We start from the raw sequence: 16,538 nt of genomic DNA, 5'->3' as shown, positions 1-16,538 counted from the left end.
AGAACCTTAAGTTAAACATAGGGTATAAAATGTGATTGCTAGAGTATAATCCAATAAAATTAATATTTTGTTTACTGTCGATTAAAGCCAACTTGGTGGAAGATGAAAAGATCGGAACAAGTTAGTGAAATACAGATTTTAGGGGAAAGCGGAGTTTCAATTGAGGTTTACAAAACATGCCTACATTTATAGCGCCATCATTCGACAAAAATGATGTGCTAGAATCGTTTTTCTCCGTTGTGTATCTTTTTTCGTTCGCTGTTAATATCATATCTGAATATTCATGGTATTTGCACCAAGAAACAAACCTTTTAGCTAATTAAGCTTTGACATTAACAATCAACATGATCAAAAAATTACACAGAAATAAAAGAATAATTGATTGCCAGCCGATTACATCATATATTCACAGTTAATGTAATTCTTATAATTTTAAAGTTTTGAAAATGCAAGCAATGGTGGTGTTGTTTAACAACGACGTTGAAGCCGGAAGGTACAGTTGAAGCCGAAACCGTACTTACTGACACACACGCATGGTTATCATACGTACACAAGCAGAACTTCATTACCATCGGACACTCAGCAATTCTAGCATTTAGAGTGGATGTAGTACTTTCCGCCAGTTTTATAAAAAAAAGTATTAAAGGGGCACAACTTCGTGATCCACAACCTCATCCGCCTTTTCTCAAAAAAGTTGAGATTTTTATACCACTGGAAACATCTGCCTACATAATGTTTATGTACAACAATTTCTTGCTATTAATGCGTTCAGCAAAATATAGATAAATAACTAATATAAATTTGAATTAAGTTGTGGTATACTAGAACGAACTAAATTACAACACAATGGTATTAAGGAGTAGTATAATACACGTAACGTGTCTGCCATAATTACTTCCTCTCTCAATCTTTGCTCCCCCTTGCACATACCAAAAAGAGGATGCTGGGATCACGAAATACTCCTTTAAGTTGAATGGGTCAAATTTACATAATAAAGCTATAATGAATTTAAAAAAAAACCTTACGTAGCCACATACTAACTTGTACATGCACACGAAAACAGACACTAGACCACACATGTATAAAAAACAAAAATATAACACACTAACACAAAAACGTCAACCAAATGCAAAGATAAAAAAAAGAAAAAACATTGTGTGCATCAGCAACGTATGTACCGCAGCAGGTATAGTTTTACCACTATTTGCGATATGTCCTACATCGTTACAATTTTCTTGAACACATTCATCCCAGCTCACATAGTCCATGGGCCAGGCAACACAACTGGGGTTTGCTAACAGTGAAGGGTACGAATTCAATTACCGGTAATAATTTTTCAATAAAAAAGCTGCGGCATTAAAAAATGCCATGCTAGAAATGTACCAGATGTCCAGCAATGTCCGACTGCGAACAATAAAGAAAATCTTGGGTCAGAATAGAGACTGAAAGTGCCCAATGGGGATGTCCACACATTTGGTAACAAAATAATTTGGTATCCTTCTTTTGTAGCGGAAAGTTGAACCCTCCTGACCTATGACTAACATACCCTACCCACATACCTACACACCCCACTAACGACCACCCACCCACCACCCACACCTACAGGCAAAACAGTTATACTTCAAATCTACACACTCCTCGTCACAATACAAACATACACTTGCAACGTCAGAAGGAGGCGATATACAATCAGCTACCTATAAAAGTAAAGTATCTAGTAGTATGCATCGCCAAAATTGATTAGACATTCAACACTTGCTAACGCGTGTGGACTTTGTAATATTGATAGACACTCTTAACTTCTAGTACGTCTAGTGCCACTGTGGTCTAGTGTACTGTACGCCACAGCATCTCAAAACCCAATCAACGTAAGTTCTAGTTCCATGAAGAGATCAGATGGCAATTTTAAAAAGAGTATCATTTGTTAATCTGGCGTGCATATGGCGTACATAATAGAAAACCACTCTTACAGAATATAGAGAGTAATACTATATTGCACTAAAAGTCAGCAGCTGCATGTGGATTTCTGTTTCTACGCTTTGCTCTCTACTACTTCTCTGCCTTTCAGAATAAAGCAAAGTTTGATCAGCGTGTACGTACGGTAGCTTAACAAAACCACAACGGGCAGGAGTAGGAGGAGCAGTTACGTAGTCACCTGGGAACAGCGCTTCGGTATTGGTGGATTTTGTTTTTGTATACATATTCTGAATTGTGTTGCAGTGCTCCATAGTACTGTATTGAGTGTATTTGAAAGTTATTTACATATGCGGATATATCTGCAATTCTGTATTCAATGCTGATAAAAGTGGACATTTAATTGTGCTACTTTCAATATTCTGCGTGAAAAGTACCCGGTATAATAGTGTAATCACTGTGATTACTCTAGTTTAGCTGCTGCTGTGTCGTGAACTGACAATTGAAAAGTTTTGTTCTCATTACCTATGTTAAGCAAACACATGTTTGTTTCTATGCCATAATCATCATCAGAATCTTGACAGTGTTTTCAATTTGGAAAAATATTTTGTTATTCTTGAGAGTCGTTGCAAAATAGTCGAATACAGCCATGACAGTGGAAATATATCGTAGGATTACACGGACCATAGGAGCTATAACAAATACTCACGTGTTATGTGTTTTCATAATTGCCATTCTAACGGGTAAGTTGCAGCAATTCATTTATCTCATTAGTCATTGTAGCAAGTATATTTTTATTTCATTTTTCTCATTAGTCATTGTAGCAAGTATCTTTCATATGATGGAAGGAAAACCCTGGATAAAAATGTCCACTCTAAGCAATTACCTACGCCGGGTATTGTAATACATGTCAATATCGACAATAAACTTGATTTACCATGTCTGAAATGAAGTGACACGCCATTAAAAGCGAGGATAGTGATATATAATTGAAAATATTTGTAACCTCTTGTAAAAGTAAAACATTTATTATTTACATGTACTGAATCAAGGTATTCTGAATCAAGAAATTCAGGGCAATTTTACATTCATAAGTGGAGATTTAAACAGACTAACCTTAATTTTCAATGCTTTTCTGAATATGGTCAAATTGAAGCAGAAAATTGAGTATAAAATTGCTGAAAGTAAAGGTAAACTGCGGCTCCATTTCAAAAAATGGACCATTGATCTTGAAGCATCTTAAATTGTTGTCCTTTTCTTCAATTATCTGATTATGGCAGGATCAAGGTGGGTGTAACCAAGTAATGTGTGCACTTGTTTGACACAAGACTGGTGCTTGTGTTTTGTTTGTAAGAGTGAACGTTCTCTTTGTCCATCGTCTTTGTCTCTTTTGTGATTGAAATTCAGGGCAATGTAGTATCCTAATAATGTGTCCGAGGCACTAAAAACGTCAAAAATGGGCGAGGCGCAGCCGAACCCATTATTTAAATGTTTTTAGAATGCTTCACCCTTTATTTCTATTCTATTACCAAAAAATAGTGCGATTTAAAGAGAAAATATAAGCTTTTTTACCCTCTTTTAGGTTGTTTACTTCAAGATGGAGCGCAGTAAGTGACAGCGTGTATCGCGGAAATATTGTACGCGTAACCAAGCGTAATGATATGCGTATAATGTGTTGCGGCGCTTGACCCATTATTTTGAATAATGGGTCGTGAGGGTAAAATAATTAAAGATAATTATTTGAAACAAAGCATTGTCAGAGAACAAGAGTAGATAGTTCAAAGGCAAAGGCCATTACATGTACATTGAATATACATCAGAGTATAAATACAACTCAATTAATTTCAAATACCAGTAAATTGGATAGTTCGAATTCGAGGTTTTTAATTTCAAAATGAGAGATTCACACCGTCTGTAGAAATGTGTTTTGATCTCGATGCCGCAAATAGAATTGAGATATTAAAGCCATTCTTCGTTCTACTACTTAGCGGAAGTATTCATGTGACCAATTAATCGACTTATTTCATTGTATTGTACCTTGCTAATGTATTTCCCGTCAAATTATATTTATTCAATTCACGAGAACGGTACTCAACAGTTCCATTAAGAAAACGCGAACATTTCAAATTTTTCAAGGCAAATGAAAAAGAGAATAATACTATTCAAAAACAAACCTGGTGCTAGTCTAGTTCTTTACATAAGCTTTACCATTTTTGGGTTAAAAAGTAATAAATTATGACTGTTCTATGGTAAAAATATAATGTGACACGGCCTTTTACATTAATCAACCGCTTTTATCATCACATACTTCTCACAAGGCCATGCCCATTGTATGCAGAAGTCAATTCATATACTCCGATGAATACATATTCCGACAAACTGAACGCTATCAATTTTGCATCCATTATTAATTTTTACTGCATTTTTACTTGAGAGCAATTTCTTTAATGGAAGTCGTAACCAGGTGTTTGAATTATTTAAGTCATCTCAAGCGAAACGAGAGGAAAATATCGAAAATGTCTTTTTTAATATTTCATATATCGGTATGATTGCAACATTGCTTTAAATTCTTGAAGCTCTAAAATATTCCTGACTCTGTGAGTTTGGATTTTGTTGATAACTGTAGAAAACATGCCTTCGAGTTCGCGATTGTAGGAACTTGGATATACATAGTTAGATGAAAGGCTTAATATAATCATCTTAACCTTGTGGTATTTTATTTTGGTACATTTTTCCACAAAGGTTTCCGTTGTGTAAGCAGTTTATCTTTCAAGAGCAGGTGTAGGTACAGGCATTTAACAAATAAATTTAAAAAAATGAACATGATCTTCTTCTCTTTGTTGCGGCAGGGATATGAGACAATCCCTGGTTGCAGCAGTCAACTCACTGAATTAGATTTCGAAACCCATTTTTTATTTCATAACTTTCTTGACATCTTCATCGTAGAAAGAAGAGCACTATAACTTCAATAATCAGGCGATTCCGTTTCAAGTGCTCAAAAGGCTACCCACTATTCCGCTAACCCCGGTTATTCAGCAAACATGCATGCATGCCAGTGATATGTAATAAGCATTGATATTAATATTTTGATATGTCTTGATTATAATAGCTTTTAAAATAATGAAGGCTTCTAACCCTTCTTAAAACGGTAATAACCAGAATGATTACAATAATTTTACCCCAATTCTCTTTTTGCTAAATTGATACAACTAAAAAACAGTGTTACATTTAATTAAAACAATATACGCTCGTATATACAATAAGTTTCATACTTTTCACCCACTTATAATCAGAGGAACAGTTCCATAATTATGTGAACCAAGTAGCCACAATTTGAAAATCGTTTTTATCTCATATTTGACGTTTTCAGAATCCCCATGAGTAGATGAAAATTTTTCTACAAATTTCATGAATCAGAGCAAATTTGTATTTTTTACCCTGTACAATCTTAACTTTGACCTCTGTTGCTGACATTCACTCACAATACTGTCATCTTTAACCACCTTGCTTAAAGTCTTCGTTTTGTTTCAGACAAATGTGACGTGTCATGTCAAAAGGAGACATTTTTGGGCAGGATTGTAAATGGAGAAATAGCCAAAAATCTGCTTTAGGTGATTTTTTCACAATTTGGGTTTGTCACGAATTTGTGATGTTATTAATGTTTAAAATATCGTCTGATAGTTTCAGACCGGAATGTAACTGGCATCTTGTATTTTTTGAGACATTTTTCAAGGTAATTCCTACTCTCAACATTGTCAATAATATTTTTAAAGGCCGATATCTCAATTTCCAATTTTATAATACCATAACTTACGACCTAAATATCTTCGCTTAGGAATGTCCGATTTCATTGTGGAAAACGGCATTGTGGAGCAAAATATCTCTATATTTAAGATATGTAAAAACCTCAAAATTGATAACCTGCCCAAAAGTGTCTCCTTTTGACATGACACGTCACAAATAAAGTTGGCATAGTTTGAAAGTTGATAAATACATTAACTTTCTCTGTATGAAATTTTATTTAGCTGTTTAGTATATAAAGAAATCATCCCATAGCAAAAAGAAAAGTTTCCCGGTGACCACCCGATGACCATTCGGTGGTCATCAGAAACCTTTCGGGTACCTTTTCCAGAGTTATCCGAAAGTGCCCGCTAGCGGATACCCGGCACGATGCAATTTTAAAGTTCATATAAAAATAAAATAATATCAATAATAATAAAAAATATTCATATTTCTGATTATTATTGATATTGATGATAGTATTTTTTATCATTATTGATATATTGATATTGATATAATAGTTTGGATTATTATTAATATTGATTTTCATATTTTGATTCCTATTGATATTTATATTAATTTTTTTTTTTATTTTTGATATGTGTAAATATTTTTTTTATTATTATTGATATTGATATTAATATCTTTGATTATAATATGCCTAATTAATATTGATATTAATATCTTTGATTATAATAATTGATATTGATGTTTTTCAAGGTAATTCCTACTCTCAACATTGTCAATAATATTTTTAAAGGCCGATATCTCAATTTCCAATTTTCCGGATACCTTGCGGATACCTAATGAAGTTATCCAAAAGTTTTCGGGTAGATATCCGGAAGTCTCCCAAAAACTCAAATATTTCAAATGAGTTACCCAGAAGGTTCCCAGAAACTTATATTCTTTGCAGGAGTTACCCGGTGGTTATCCGCTTTTAATTTGACCTTGAAAATAGCATTAAGCATCTTAAGAATGCGTGGGTGGGTATATGGTCAAAGGTCACTGCATGAATTCAAATAATGGAGTAGCTAGCTGTTGGCAGTTGGAATATATTTGTGCAGAATATTCAAGTTATTTGTGGTCCAAAATGTATGGATTTACATATAGGACATTACAAGATGTTTACTAATTAATCTGGAACATGTTGTAGGAATTATAAAGCATTGAATGCTTGATTTCATATGACAATGCAGGTAGGAAAATTTGTATGAAATGATTTGTATTGATGCAGTCTTCATATGACACATTTGAATGTTTTAGTTTATATCTTTTCTAATAAATCATACATGATATTGACAGTAAATTAATGTCAATTAAATTACTAATCATCAGCTAATGTGTCAATTAACTGATCAGCTGTATGTTAAGCTATTTGTTGTAAATAAATTACAATATTTGATATGAAAATTATTATGCTGTGTCAGTGATGTGATCACATTTAGGTACTGTAATATGTGTATATGCTGATATCATAACAATTTGGTTGTACATTAATTGAAAGGTATCCATGCACCTTATAAAGGTGTGAACCAATTATATTAAATCAGGAATATTTAAAATTACATTGTACACTTTCAAGTTTCTTAAAGCAAGATAGCACAAGCTCAACTGCCATGACTGCAGAGTTATATTTCTCCAAAATCTACAATTCAAATAATAAGCTAAATTACCTAATAAATTTGTGCATACTCATGAATTTGTATTTCTGCATTCCCCAAAAGGTCAACAGGAAGTCTCCAAAGAGGTCACCAGGTATATCGTCACCAAAAGTTATCCGCTAGGTCCCCGAAAAGTTATCGAGTAGTTATCCGCTAGTTCCCCAAAAAAGTCATCGGGTGGTTACCCGCTAGTTTCCCAAAACAGTCATCGGGTAGTCATCCGGTACCTATTACCTGAAAGGTATCCACTATTGTTTCCCAAAAATTTATCGGGTAGTCACCCACTACCTATCTAATTTACATGTGAAATTTGCCGATGTCTACCCGGTGACTATCGGGAAGTTATCCGAAAAGGTCTCATTTTTTGATATGGGATGTTACTTCATCGTTGCGAACGTACAAATGAAATTTTGCACAAAAATTGTACGTCCTCAAAGGTGTTTTGGACCCACCCTGAACAGCATACAAAAAGTATAGTAAAATATATATGGTGGAAAGGTAGTTTTTGGCGGGAAAAGGTCATACAGGGTTCTAATTTCCAAATTGCTCCAATCATTTTATGAACTATACCAAATTATTCCTACAGTCATAAGGATTTAGAAAAACTACGCGTAAAAGCCAAAAGGTCAAAGGTCAAATGCTGGGCTCCTCAGAGGTTACAAACTAAACTAAAATTGTCTGATTATAATTAAAATGGTATCATATTGTTTGTCTTGCAAAAACAACTAATTTAAAGAATAGTTGCACTGTTTAGGATATTTAATTACATTGAAATAGGTCATTGTCAATAGAGTTCAATGGCCTTTTCCCGCAAAAAATACCTTTACACCATATATTTTAGTATGCTTTTGGAAATACTTTAAATTTATGGTTGACCAGATTAAATTAATCCTAATTGAATTTGAAACCTTTTACAGATGATTGAGCGAATACACAGTTTTAAAATAAAAAGCAACTGAATTAGCTTCATTAAATGTCTAAATGAAAATAACTGAATATCTTTATACCTGTAAAATCCGGCCAAGATAACATTCATTTTAAAAACAAGTTTATGTTTCTCAACTTAAATCGTATATGACTCGATATTCTGATCAAATTTATATTTCGTCTTTTTCCACGTGTTTGATACATCTTTAATTACTCTACTCAAGTAGTTTCATCAATTTGATGATCATGATAAACTTTGCTGAATGACCTGGATTTTGCTGATGATATTGCCCTGTTGGAATCTTCCATAGCCTGGCCCAGTCACAGTCATACTAAGACTGCAACTGCAACAGCAGATCTAGGCCTTGTCATCAGCGCACCTAAGACAGAATACATGACTGCAAATTGTAATGCCCAACCAGCACTTGAGCTCTATGGAAGTACCATCAACCAGGTCTCAGACTTCGGTTCCAAGATGGGCTCTAGTGTTGGGAGGCCGGTCGAGTACAGATCCGTCGGAACACGCTTTTCAATACGGAATAAATGCTAACCTCATCGTGACATCATCCAAGCAGCAAAGTTCATTTCCCATTGAAAAAGCGTCATCCGAGAAAAAGAAAAGAGAAAAGAAGGAAGGAATAAAGAGAGAAAACAAACAAAGAAGGTGTTTGCTCTGGTCTGGATTCGAACCCGAGACCCCTCGAGTGCCAAGCACCAGGTCGGTGACCGGTAGCCACGGTCTTTCGCTAAGAGTGATTGCGTCATCGCATCACGTGGGATGCATGCACGCGCAGTGCATATATCATACAGTACTTGGCAATGTTAAGAATGTAATTGGTACACTATATGGCAGACCAGTGTAAACTATATGTGATGGGATCAAGCAAAATCAGTCGGAGTTCAGAAGTATTAATTTTGAGATATAACCAAACAAAGGATATATTTCCTTTTGTTTTCTTTTCTTTTGGAAGCTATTTTAAAATTGCTCATATCTTTGGAACTGGTTGTTCAATGTCTATGGTGTTTTCTGCAAAATGCAGATTTGTAAATGCCTGTTACTATCCTATAAGAAACTGAAAATTTAATATTTCCGAGTTCCGACTGATTTTGCTTGATCGCATCACATATCAATTTGATATACTGTGTAAAAGATATTATAGTACCTTATTATTAGAAATAATGTAGTACCACGAACGTGTTTTACAGCAAGAAATCACTGTATTCACCACTGTGTCTACCTTGAAATTATCAGGTATTTTCTAACCATTGTATAACTGTATTTTCTAACCATTGTATAACTTTGATTGCCGACCCATCCAACGAATTAATGTGAGCTTCACGTTTCTACAGGAGATATTTCTTTTATGTTGTCACGATACGTATATAGACACACGTGTGGATGGATGATATTTTATGTCGGCAACACTACAACAACAATAATGGGTGTTATACAATAGGCATTCAAATCTTTCTGACTCAACTTTCACGTCTCTACTTTCGTAATTGATATAGTATCCTCATATTTTTTACATTTAAAGGTGGGTCTTATTTTCATTAGAATAATGTGTTGTGTGTGGGGAGGGGTGGGTGTATTGTCGTATGGTAATATATCGTCGCGTTATGCGCTATGCGCTCGCCACCGCTTTGCGCTCGTAATATTCAGTAAAAGCCAGTTCAGAACCAATGTACACGTACAGTCACACCACCTAGAAAGTCAGTAACACAGTTTTCTGTGCGTGATGGAAGTGGATCGGTAAATTTAAGCTAAAAAAACTGTCATCAATTTTGACGAAACTGAATATAACTTTATAACATATAAACCAGACAAGGAATGGTCTGTACTGTCTAATATATTATCACCAATATACATCCGATCTTATTAGCGTCGCCTACACGTTTCAAGTTGCTTCCTCATGGTTTTAACAAAATAAACTGGCCTCAAAAAGAAACTCATAATTTTTCACAAGGTCATATCTTAAAATTACACACAGGATTACTTCAATACTCTACTCTAAACACATGTCAGTAACCAAGCAGTTGTCCAACTGACACACCAGCAAAATGCACTGACACGGAACAGCTTCCAGGACCACATTCACAGGCGAATAATTGGCAACCAGCAAAGTAAATCTGTGAGAATGCGTATAAGATCCTTAAACAGGTGATTATTTCGAAAGAGTAAGTGCAATGGTGTGGAACGGGGCTACTTCTGCCTTTCACACACTTTCTTCTAGAAACAGGTCTTGTTCCACACTATTCCACTTACTCACAGATTTCTTATGTTGGGTGCCAATTATTGGGCTGTGAATTGGTCCAGGAAGCTGTTCCATGTCAGTGCATTTTGCTGTTGTGTCAGTTGGACAACTGTTTGGTTACTGACCAGTGTTTAATAGAGTAGCGTATTGAAGTAACCCTGTGTGCAATTTTGGTTCATTTTTATGGACAGGATTTTAAGATATGACCTTGAGAAAAATTATAAGTTTCTTTTTAAGGCCAGTATAGTTTATACCAAATGCTTAACGTTTGTTTAAAATTCTCTGAATTAATTAACGACTACATGTTGTAATAATTCACCCAAAAAGTTACACCAGACGGATTATGCTTCGAGTGAATAGGTTCTGGGCTGTTGGTCGTACAAAGAATCAATCAATAATGATATAAGGACAATACTCTATGCCTGCTCACATTTGGCCAAGTGTTTTAAATTACAACCACAATCACCAATTATAAACATCTCCTACGATTTGCAAGATGTCTGCCCACGACCCAAACTAGAGTGTTTATACCAAGTAGTACTCAACCTATTTGTAAGATATCGCTGAATTAATCAACGACAACATGCCAGATAATATCACATATAATATGGAGATGATTGAATATAACCGTATAATTAACAAAATTTCGTATCGTACCGATAATCAATCACGAATACAGTAATGTTCAGCATGTTGTAATACCATCAGTAATCAATCTTGAGGCTCTGTTTTCTTTTCACCATCAACGTATCACTCACGTATAAACATCCAATCATATTCAGCATGTGGCAATGCTCTTATTAATATCCACTCATACCGTCTTGTCAAATCTATCTTTGTTATTCTTGGCAATTGTTACAAAAAAGCGTGATATGTTAATTTGAAAGTATGGAAATAAGACCCTGTATATATTAACCTAAGTAAATGTAATTCTTTATACAACAATGTTTTTACGTTACAATCAAAAGCTAAAAATTGATAATCGTGACAGTTTTTGGCGCGTATGTATGTAAGTGCATATTGAGTTATGCTAAAATCGGAAGCAAGCACTCAAGCAAGTATTACAACGCTACTTAAAGAGGAAACAGCACATCTGGATTTATTCATAAAATCTTAAAACAAGCTCAACCTTTTTTAAAACAAGCTCAACTCCTTAATAAAGTTATAAAATATCACATGTTGTTCCTCTGGTCCCAAGGAATAATAAAGTTAATGGTCGTGTATCTCCAAGGTGACTAGTTTTTGAGGTATAGTTCAAAATATGCCGAACGATTGTTAACATCTTTTAAAGCAAATTATTTTGCCATTTTTATGCTATACATGTAGTTTCTACTTGATTGTATGTAACGATTATTACTTGAAGCTGCGGTAGCATTGTCAGTGAACAAGAGCAGATATGTTCAAAAGCCATTACGTTGAGTATTATATGTAACTAAACTAATGTACTTCCAGTAAATTGAGGACTTACGTCAAGGTTTTTAATTTAAGATATGAGATTCACACAGCCAATATAAATCTGTCTTGAAATTTCTTAAAATTGCGTTATTCGGTTAGGGTTAAGGAAAATAAAAAACAAACAAACAAAAACAAACAAACAAACAAACAAAACCCGGTGCTGGTTTTATTGGTTCTTTATATAAACTGGTAACCTTTATAACCGTGACTGTTTTACGGTAAAATACAATATTGTGTTCTAATATCGACGACACAGACATCATTTTTCACTAATCAACTGCTTTCATCATCAAATTGAATTCAACACACACTTTTCACAAAGTCATGCCCATTGTATGCAGAATTGAATTCATACTCCGATGAATACATATTCAGCCAAACTGTGAACGCTATCAATTTTACATCTATTATTAATTTTAATTAATTAACTTGAGAGCTAAAAATATTTCAATTTAAAAAAAAAATATAATGAGATGTATGTAATTAATTAAATACTTGAAGCTCTGACATTTTCCTGACTCAGGGTATTTGGATTGATAAATTTTACCGATTAAATTTTGATAAATATAGTAGCAATGCCTTCGAATTTGCAATTGTCAATCGTATATGAACTTGGTTGCCTACATAGATTGCCTAAAAGGATTTATACAGGCACCTTAACCTTGTGGTATTTTCTTTTTATTTTGTAAGGCTTCAGTTGTGTAATAAGCAGTTTGCCTCTCAAGAGCAGGTGTAGGTACATGCATTTAATTAATAACACAAACTGTACAGACATGATTGTCTCCTCTTTCTTTTGCAGCAGTCCACTCACCGAACTAGTATTTGAAACCATTTTGTTTTATTACTTTAGAGTAATACTCATCTTCGATAGAAAATCAGCAGATCGTATTATCAGGAGACTACGTTTCAAATGACCAAGCAAAATACGCATTTGATTTAGGCTACCCACGATATATTATGAACTTATTTTAAATAGATATGATTAAAATAAACTTTGATAATTTGTAATGTTTCTGATGTTTATCGCTCTCACTATCGTTAAAAATGAACAAATAATAGCGTTGCGAGTTAATTTAAACAAGATAAAATAATTTTTATCCTTTTCTCAAGACATAATAAATGACAGCTAATAAACACAGATGAAGTTTCACTAACTTATGATCAAATCACCATATCTACTTATTATTATTTTGTCAAATTTAGAGTTAACAAAAAATAAAATGTCACATATTCTGTGTCAACGGAACCAAGTTAGATTAAAATTAAACATCTTTGAAAAATTTACGTGTAAGAAATACCACATAGTCAGGATATTCATATTAAATTCACGTTTAATATTTTACCAGTTTACATTCTATACTACCTGGCTCAATATTGGCACAAAATTTATATTCACTCTTTCTCCCATCCTTCGATATATCTTTGATTACTCTGCGCGAGTCTTTGCAATGATAAACTTTCTATACCTAGGGTATTTAAAGTCACATACTGCTCTATATATATAGTCTTGCAATGCAAACATAAGGTAGGCTCCAAAAACACTACAACGTCTATTTTTAATTAATAAGGAGATTCCGTTTCAAATGACCACAAACAAAATATGTATTCGATTTAAGCTACTCACGATGCGAATAACCTGGTTATTCAGATGTTGACGAAAGACAGAATAAACGATTTGTTTTACAAACATTTGCTGGCATTTTATCATAAAATGTGCGATGTTCTGAAATCCAAAGCAAAATATATCAAATTCAAAACAAGTACAATCATGCATGCTAAGTATTCGTTTAGTTGTACACGGAAGAGGCATTGATATTTGGGTAAACTGAAACCCAATCGTTAATGCCAGTATCAGAATATATATAGGTCGGGAGGCTTTAAGGTTATACGAGGTATTATTGGTCGAAGCAGCCAAAGAAAAATCGATTTTCATTATCTGAATCAATATATTATTGAAAAATAACACTTTGGTGTTTTGCACAAGTTCACTCTACAAATCATATACTTTGAAAATTTGCTTAATTTATTGTTGTTAATGAGTTATGTACGTTTTACAAATGTGTTGTTGTTTCAGCCCTCTTTACAACATAACTCAAGAACCACGGGACCTACACAAGTATATATGTGATATTTGAATTCTTCTACACGCTCGCTATGAATTGAGCAATGCAATATTTGCTAAAGCGCACTACCATTCGCAAGATGCTGTGAACTACTTTTTTTTGCTGCTTCAACCAACAATACATCGTATACCCTTAAATTGCCTTTTTTTATCATACAGCTTTTATACATTCTAAACATGCTCAAGGCTATCAAACCCCTTCAGAAAGAAGTCGATGCTAGAAATGATTACAATAATTGAACCCTATTTCATTTTTCTGCTACATTGATACGAAGATGCACACAAAATTGTCCATCCACAATATTAGACATTTACGTTCGTTGAAATAAGGACTTACTGTTAATGGCTTTCTAGCCATTACTTTTACTTCTCAAGCTGATTGCTCGCCTGCCTCTAAAGGAATAATTATTGAAGCGGCAGTTTGCATAGGGCTGGCGACCTATTTCAATAAATGTACTGCTTAAATCCACATAGTTTAGGAACATTCACAAATTGTCACTGATTGTTCCCAGATAGTTTCTATTTTTTACGAAATTTTTTTAAAAATAAAATCTTTCAGACTCTGTTAAATTGTTCGTTGATCTGACTATTGTTACAAACGAACAAACAATATAATTTTTAATTAGAACAAGAGAACATCCTTGGCTCAACACCTAATAAATGACAGCTAATAAACATATATTATGACATCTCTCTGACGTATGATCTATATAATCACCATAACTACCGATAATTAGTTTGTCAAATTTAAAAGCTTTTTAAAAGTGAAATGACACCTATTTTGTGTCAAAAAACCGATTGGCTTAATTAAACGTATATGGAAAGAACTGAATAACTAATTACGTGTAAGAAATAACACCTAGTGAGGAGATTCATTTTAAGAACAAGTTTATAATTTATCAGTTTACATTCGATATTGCCTGATTCAATATTGGCACCAAATTCACCATTCTCCCATTTTTTGATATGTATCTTTGATTACTCTGCTCGAGTCGTTGCAATGATAAACTTTGTATAACCAAGATACCTAACGTCCCATTATACTGCTGTTATTACTTAGTAGATAACCTTGCAATGCAAACATAATGTATATTACAGTTTATAACAGTGTGGATGTGTAACAGAAGTTCACCAAATAAACTCTAGAGATCCTTCATAGGTCCTTCATTGGTACACTATATTGCAGATTCAGAATGTAAACATGAATCAATTTGAATGGGGACGGCAAGGAATAAAGTGTCCTTTTAAAAAGTGACTAAAATATGACCAAAATGGACAAACGGGGACAAAAAAGTTGGCTTTGCCCCATCACACAAAAATCCTGGCTACGCTACTGTGTTTAAAGTCAAAAATAATGTAGTACCAAGAACGTGTTTCACAATAATTATAGGTCTGTCACACTACGACGGACTGGATTAACGTACATCACCGAATACAAAAATATTTTATTCGGTGGAAAATCACCAGTCCGGCAGAAGATTCGGTGGGATTTTGGGTCCGATTCCGTTCGTCTCTCTATGCGTTGTGGCCGCTAATAACCCTGCAGGCGTCTTATATCCGATCGTTCAACGTCCGACAAATGACCGGATTTGGGGGTCCGATTCCCGTTCGTTTCTCTATGCGTTGTGGCCGCTAATAATCCTGCAGGCGCCTTATATTCGATCGTTCAACGTCCGACAAATGACCGGATTTGGGGGTCAACGTCCGACAAATGTCCGGATTTTGGGATCCGATTCCCGTTCGTCTCGCTATGCGTTGTGGCCGCTAATAATCCTGCAGGCGTTTTATATTCAATCGTTCAACGTCCGACAAATAACCGGCGAATCCGTGGCATGTGGCACCAACAGGGACGTCTACACTATCAGAAAAGTGGGGGCGGAGAGGGTGTTTGAGAGGGTTTTTGACCCCTTAGAGGCAGTGACGTAGCAAGCACTTTTTCAGAGGGTGAACAAAGTGGGGAAAGACAACTTTTAAGGGGGAAAACTTTGACGAAAATGGTCAAATATTGGCTAATAAGTACAAAAGGGCTACAAATCTGATATATCAGGGCAACCATCGTCCGGGGGCAATAGAGGTGAGAAACCTTTGGACAATGAAGGTCCAATTGAAGCCATTTGTCATTTTTTGATCAATTTTAGCACTATTATTGGGTACTATTTTAGTTTGAAACAGCCGCAAATTGGTGAAACGAAAGCCTAATTGAAGCCATTGAAAAGTTTTCACAATTATTGTATAATATAAACAATTGTTTTAAAAATAACACGTGGATGTCCATAGCAGAAGCAAAAGGAAGACTTGTCCATTTTTCAAAATGAAGGTCCAATATGAAGCCATTTGCATGGGGACTGTAGGGCCTATTAGGCCTGGGCCTATTGTGTAAACATTTGTTTTTGGTGCATCATTTTTACACTTTTATTGCCTTAA

General features: G+C 34.5%; 1 protein-coding gene across 1 annotated transcript in view; it reads left to right on the top strand.

Moving 5' to 3' along the window:
• The first annotated feature begins 1,747 nt into the window (after window positions 1–1,747).
• Window positions 1,748–16,538, top strand: part of LOC140151166 (uncharacterized) — a 200,301-nt gene continuing 185,510 nt past the window's right edge. Inside the window, exon 1 of the mRNA XM_072173387.1 lies at window positions 1,748–2,657. Within this exon, the coding sequence (XP_072029488.1) occupies window positions 2,564–2,657 (94 nt within the window). The 5' untranslated portion in view covers window positions 1,748–2,563. The remainder of the gene's footprint in view (window positions 2,658–16,538) is intronic.

The sequence above is a fragment of the Amphiura filiformis genome, chromosome 4 (assembly GCF_039555335.1).
Source record: "Amphiura filiformis chromosome 4, Afil_fr2py, whole genome shotgun sequence".
In the NCBI taxonomy this organism is placed as follows: Eukaryota; Metazoa; Echinodermata; class Ophiuroidea; order Amphilepidida; family Amphiuridae; genus Amphiura; species Amphiura filiformis.
This window is presented reverse-complemented; position numbering and strand designations above follow the sequence as displayed.